The sequence below is a fragment of the Cupressus sempervirens genome, chromosome 11 (assembly GCF_028749045.1).
Source record: "Cupressus sempervirens isolate cs-2001-9-10 chromosome 11, ASM2874904v1, whole genome shotgun sequence".
Classification (NCBI taxonomy): Eukaryota; Viridiplantae; Streptophyta; class Pinopsida; order Cupressales; family Cupressaceae; genus Cupressus; species Cupressus sempervirens.
This window is the reverse complement of record NC_143128.1, coordinates 471,633,648-471,640,797: the sequence shown is the minus strand read 5'-3', so window position 1 is coordinate 471,640,797 and position 7,150 is coordinate 471,633,648. Positions and strand designations below refer to the sequence as shown.

General features: G+C 32.0%; 1 protein-coding gene across 1 annotated transcript in view; it reads left to right on the top strand.

The window, feature by feature from the left end:
- The first annotated feature begins 1,536 nt into the window (after positions 1–1,536).
- The window catches only part of LOC149530420 (uncharacterized), a 150,513-nt gene continuing 144,899 nt past the window's right edge, over positions 1,537–7,150 (top strand). Inside the window, exon 1 of the mRNA XM_089808198.1 lies at positions 1,537–1,599. Coding sequence (XP_089664324.1) covers positions 1,537–1,599 — 63 coding nt within the window. The remainder of the gene's footprint in view (positions 1,600–7,150) is intronic.

Genomic DNA, 7,150 nt, shown 5'->3' with positions numbered 1-7,150 from the left:
GACATTCAAGGTGACTTAGAAGTAATATGTGAATTACAAAATTAGTTAGATAAGAATAGAGGATAGAGAAGGATACAACATTGTTACATCAAATCATGAAGGATCAAAAAGAATATTGTGTAGAGGTGATCTGTTATCAAGCAAGCAAGTGCCAATCACAAGATCTATGCTGAGACATTTTAACAGGTGATTTCAGTTAAATCTCTTAACAGAGTAGTCCTAACATGTTGTATGAAAACCTTTAACAGGGTGCTTACTTAATTGTAAGTTGCAGTACTCTAACTAGGCACACTTCTAACAGGGTGTTCTAACAACGTGGGACTTAACAGTCTTTGTAAGCCTTTAATAGGGCAAGTTTTTCATAGGGAAGACCATGATTCATGGTCAAACCATTGTAACCTTCATTGGATACACTTTATTAGTACAGTAGTAAAGATTTTTGGGTGTCATTCCCACCCCAGTTATACCTTCTCACTTGGAGGGTTTCTGGGTGATCATATCTGGTGTTACATGTGTGATTGATTACATGTTTCCATGATTTAGATGTATATGCTTTACATGTTATTTTAATATATTAATGCATGTGATGAATGAATGGTGAAATTTTTATGGGTCCAAGTTTAAACTCCTAATTCAAACCCCACCCTCCCCCCCCCTAAGAAGTTTACCTTTCCCACTTGTAATTCCAACAATTCATCCCATCTAAAATTCCAACTCCTACTATTAGTACATCTTCAAAAACAATATTATGATTGCACTTTGACCAAAATATTGTCACTGAATATGCTAAGAAGAAAAAGTTATGCATACTCATTATGATACAATTCCAAACATAATTCCCTTAAGAAAAAACCCTCAGAATAATTCAAACACTCCAATTATTAGTGGTAGTGGGGCAGGATTAGGAAGGGGTGATATAATTGGTAATCCTCAAAATACAATTATTACAACCTCGAGCATTGGTGGAGTTGAGTATAATATTGCAAGTGTTCTTTGTTCTTTCAAACATCGTACTATGTCAGCAAACCCATATTTTGAATTCAATTATTTTGTAACAAATTTTGAAGAAACCAAAAAAATGAAAAGAAAAAATAATAAGGAATTCAAGGAGGATGTACTTGATGTGGCTCATTCTAAAGAACCTACATTGAATAGGATATTTTCAACATATAACCCAAATTAAGAAATGATAGAGTTTTTGATTGTTTTTCCCCCATAGCTAGATAATAATCCACCAAAGAGTGAGATAAATCCACCAAATTTTCATGTTGGCACCCTATCAATGGATTTCCCCAAAGTTAAAAGTGTGGACAAAATCAGCATGGCAAAAAGGACCAACTTTGTGGTCTATAATTCATTGTTCAAGATGGAGAGAGAGAGAGGGGGGGGGGGAGGTTGTAGAAGGCAATCAAAAAGTTAAAAGTAGACCTAGAAAATCTAAAGACAATGGAGAAAGCAATAGATAACATGTGCAAAGAAATAGAGAAAATAATAACAAGTGCTTCCTCTCAAGAAGCAATTGTATAGACAGAAAACATGGAGGCAGGAACGAAAATTCTAAGGGAACAATTGGAAGAAAGCAACAAAAAGCTAAGCAATGTAACTGTGGAGAGAGAAGTAGAAATCAAGAAGTTGAAGGGACAATTGGAAGAAAGTAATAAAAAAACTTACTAATACTCTGAATCATGTTAATATGGATGCAAATGTAAAATATAAAGAACTCAGGGACAAATTGCAAGAAACCAATAAACTTTTTGAGGATGAAAGAGTATCTATAATAGATCTTTTCAAAAAGTTGGAGTCTAGTGGACATAAAATCAATAACTTAAATAAGGATTTGGACAATGAGAAGGAAAAAGAAAAACTATGGGAAGAGAAAGCAGAGGAAATAAAGAAACAAAGTGAAAATTAGTTGTCACAAATGGTGCAAGAGATACATTAGGCAAACAAAACAATCACAACCAATGAAAATAGCTTGATTGAGTCTAATGACATAATTAAAAATTCGATCAACTAAATTAAAGAAAAATGTGGGGGGAAATTATGGAAAATGAGGATAGATTGTGTGATTGGTTTGAATTGCATCACACTATTTAAGATATTTGTGGGAATATCAAAGAGAAGATTGAGAAGAATAAAGTCCTTTTTAAACTTGAGAAAATTGTAAGACAAATTTTACGCATAACCAACACAAATAATGACAAGTATTTGGCCAGCAACGGAATTCATGACTGCTTTCATGCATTAATAAAGTCATCATATATCATTAAAAAATGTCATATGTATGAGGAAATGAGAAGAATATTTGAACTCATTTGGGAGAAAGCTCACCAAGATGGATGACAAAGAAAAAATAATGATAAGTCTTGGTTTGCATAATCCTTTCCCTAGTAACTCATCAACAAAATTCATTGGAAGGAAAGCTTACTAAAAAGAGTTGACTGCCAAAATGATGTCTGAAGTAATCAAATTTCCTTAGGATACAACTCCTAAAGATATTTTGAATTGCATGAAACCATTGGAAAATATCAATGCACTATTGGATGTAGTATTTTTTTCAAGTAAATCTTCCAAATATGGATGTCTGATGAAGTTGTAGGTCATCTACTATAACATAACAAATGTTCAAACTCCAAATGAAGTAGAATCCAACTTCCTTAAAAAGATGACCAAAGCTTCAATCATCTCATAAGACTTCAATCAGAGTATGTGAAACTTGAAAAGTGCTTTTAATCATCTTTTTAGTGTTTACTTTATTTCTATTTGTAATGAGTTGATATGAGTTTAAAGTTTGAACTTTGTTTCTTGAACAAAATAAGCATAGCAAAATCCAGATGATATTTTGTTGAATAGGCCTATCAAATGCAAAGGAAAAAAAAAATGATGTTGAATTTGATGCTACTCTAAGACTATTCCCATGAGGCAAAATGACTTAAAGTTTTGTTGTTCACTTATTTTTATATTTCTACAGAAGGGAATTCAGGGTCATTTTCTAAATGTAGTGGTTGTAAATTTAATACTTATAACTCATGATTATGAAATTGGGTATTCAAATCTAACTTTTGCAACATGAATGCATTGAATTATATCAATTATCATGTAAATAAAGTAACAAGAATGAATATGAATTTTATCATTAGAATTTCTAAATTTTCATAAAAATTATCAAGGATTGTACTATAACAATGTAGCATATAATGCAAATAAATAATAGTAGTAATGATAAAATTTGAATGAATTGTGATTGATGGCATCATCTAAAGTATAATGTGCATGATTTTTTGCAATTATACATTTAGAAAATGATATAACCTATTATACATGATAGATGATGAGATATAGAGAATAGTATCTAGAATCCATAAAGTAGTTTGTTTGACATTAGACATTTAAAAGATTATATAACTTATTTTGCATGATAAATAAATCATGATGAGATTTAGAGAATAGTCTCCAGAATCCAGAATATAGAGTAATTACTAATAAGTAATAAATTCAAAGTTGGCACATCATACCATAACTAATAGAGTTGTCCTTATATCTCATCATCATAGTCTTTGAATTCCTTTCCATCAAGTTCAAACAGTCCTTCATTATGGTCCATATGTTTCTCTAGTCTACATACCTCTACTTGCCTGATCCTCAGCTTCAACATCAATGCTACCAATACCACTAGTTAAGTTAGTGATCTCCTTATTTTGAAATTTTTCCCAAACTTATTCTTTGATATTTTTTCCTCCACAATTTCAGTGCCCTTTCATGGGGAAAATTATTGACTTTATATCTAGATGTATACAACCTCAAAAAAATTTCCAAATTATTGTCTATTTTATTTCTTACCTTTGACTATAGGAACCCTAAAGCACTGAGAACTCTCTCATCTTCCATAGACCCCAATATCATGGTCAAACAGAATTCAACAAGCTAGAAATATTTTGATATTGAATCCCTCCACAATTCACTCTAATCCATATTTCTCCAAAGTTTGGTTATTGATCCTTCTTTTATGGGGTTCCACATAAGATCATATTGTCCCTTCATTATCTCTTCAAAATGATGTATTTTCTCTCTCAAATGTGATTCATCTAAAATTCCATTTCTAGTTACCCCTTTTATTTCTTTGGTTGCAAAATTGATCTATCAAAACCAATAACTTATATCTAAAATCTTTCACCAGACTTCTTAAACTCCAATAATTGGGAAACACAATACACATTGATTCTAATAATTTGTGTCAAGGAAACCTTTCTCTAATTTATAATGAAATCTTATAAGAAATTTCCTTCATAGAATCAATTATAGACTCAACAATCTATTCAAACACTTCCTTTATAAAAGTTAATTTTGGTTGTGTGGGTTTCTTTCCTTTGCTCGTGGACACCGACCTTCCATAGTAGTGCATTAGTATCTCAACACCTTGTATATTGGCACATAACTCCCCCTTTGCATCAATTTTTTAAATGTTATAAGGATTATCCAAATCTATGATTCTCATCCACCCTAAACATTTTTCATCCACATAAAATGAATCTAGATTTCTATGGAGATTATCCAGGGTCGTGCATGTCATTTAACGTAGCATATTATATTCTATAATATACAGATATCTTTGTTGGACCTTCTTCATTATATTTCTCATTTCGTCTAGCATGGGGAGAATGGTTGCTAATGTTAAGAGTCAGTCCATCCAAAGAGATCCATCTAGTATCATTATCCTTAAGAAGCTTTCTCCTATTTTTTAGTCCCTTAGAAAATTGTTAAAAATCTCTAAATTGTTTAGGACTTCGATAAAAGTGTCTATAGATCTCTTTAATTAAAACTTCAACTTTGTACATTTGTGAAGAGTGTTTGACAATTCTACAAGCTAGATTCATTATGTGGCCCATGCAGTGAATGCCAACAACATAAGGTGCAAGAAAACCTTTTAACTTTGTGACGAGAACATTCGTGTGGCCTTGTATTACTAAAGCTCCATCTGCTCCAACACACCAACTTTTGGGAAATCATCATTAAATATATACCTCCATATTCGATTAGAGAACTCTTTACTAGTTCAAATATGTTTTCCATTGTTGAATTATCCTTCATTTTAATAATAGTTAGTATATTGGATTGGAGGACAAAATTGTGTATAGTATAGACATGCATGCATACCTAGGAAGTATTGTCTATTATTGTCACCTAAAGCTAATGAAATAAAATTTGACTCTTTAATTTTTGCTTTGATATTTTCCTTTTCATTCTTAGTATGACAACTTTCTTGTTGTCATTATTATAATGATTTACAATAACTGAGGGGTGAATCAGTTATCCTCGGGTCTAGATGTACCAACTCAACTTTTATTAACTTCAAATAGATTAATTAATCTCAAATACTCACTCAATCTATATAGAAGATCCTTAGCAATAATGCAATATTTTAACTCTTTGTCTATATGTGCTAACTACCAGTAAATAAACTACAGTAAAATATCACATACATAACAATAACATCCACACATGAAAATAACACTTTGACTCCAAGATTTAACATGGAAACCCAATTTGGGAAAACCACCAAGTAACATGCTACCAATTTTCACTCTTCTGAAGTGAGATCGATTAAGAACCAACCTTGTTAAAGGTTATACAACACACTATTAAATGTGATCCTATTAAATGATTTAATCACTCTGTTAGGAGTAGCCTTGTTAGAGGACTTTGGATCATTCCATTAGAATGTCACCTTGATCAAAGGATTTACAAAATGACTGTTAGGTCAACCTTGATTAAAGGATTTTGACTGATACAATGGTTAGAATGTAATAGTAGGCTTGATCTATAAAGTAAAACCCACTTTACAAATTTATATCTCCATTCACCCATCTTGTTGGTTCATTGACTAGCCTCCATTTATATCTCCATTGCTGATCTACTTGGCACCTCCTCAAGCTATCACTCTTTACACTTCACCTTTGTTGTTCTGATCTTCACAAATTCTCCTTAAGATCACCAATCAATAATGAACCAACCTTAGAAAACATCTTGTATGCCTCTTTAAATAGGTAATTTTGATCTTTACCCACTTAAACATCACTGTTGATCTTAGGATTAAGTCAGATTCATTGAATCCTTCTAGCTTTTTGTTATCCTTCTTCTTCTAGAAACTCCTGATAGAATCCTTGTCTTTTATCACTTACCAAACTCTCCTAAAGCATTAAATATGCCAACTCAACAATCCTTATCTTCCACTCACTTTGAATAACTCAAAATTCCAACTGTATTGGCCTAAAAATCAATTCTTTTGCAAACTGTAACTTTTGTTATCACTTGGAAATCATTGTATTCTTATACTCAGTTTTTAGTATGTAGCTTGACACATGCTATACTTTTTCACTCAACATCAATAGGATCACTCAACCATTTACTATGCTTAGTCCCTACTATCACTTCTTCGTACATTTTCTCGACAATAACTAACACTCAGCTTGAACTATTTTGTTTGGCTTCTACTTAAGTTCCTTAATCTTTTGCTTCATCTCCTTCATTGATCAACCAACATTGATGCTCATTTAAGCTTATCCGTTTGACTTATTTTAACTCTAAGCTTCATCCAACTATCTTCTTCACTTCATGTATTCATTGAACAACATATTATCTTGTCAAGGACTAACTTATCAAGTGCCCATTTTATTTCCATGATATTCATCACATCACATCTCAATTCAACCTTTCACAAAGTCATCCCATGATCTCTTCTTTTCAAATCATCTTCATCAATCAAATGATATGGCACTCTACATGACTAGTAAATGTCTCTCCAATAGGCTTGACACTCTATCTTACCAATAGGTTTGACATCAATGACAACATAACAATTGCTCTAATTGTAGTTTCCAACAATCTCCCTCTTTGACATTGATGAAAACACCTCACATTCATCACTAGTTACCATGTAATCCAAAATCTTCAATACTATATTGTTAGCTCCCTATGTGTTTTTGTTCTCTCTTTGTTAGATTCATTTCTATTCTCATTCAAGCAGTCTTAGGATACTCCCTCTATTAGTTCAATACATACTCATCCTCTATAGAAACACCTCACAAGTTCAACAAAACATGTCTCTACATAACTTCTCACCCTCTATACATGAATGGTATTTGCCATACAT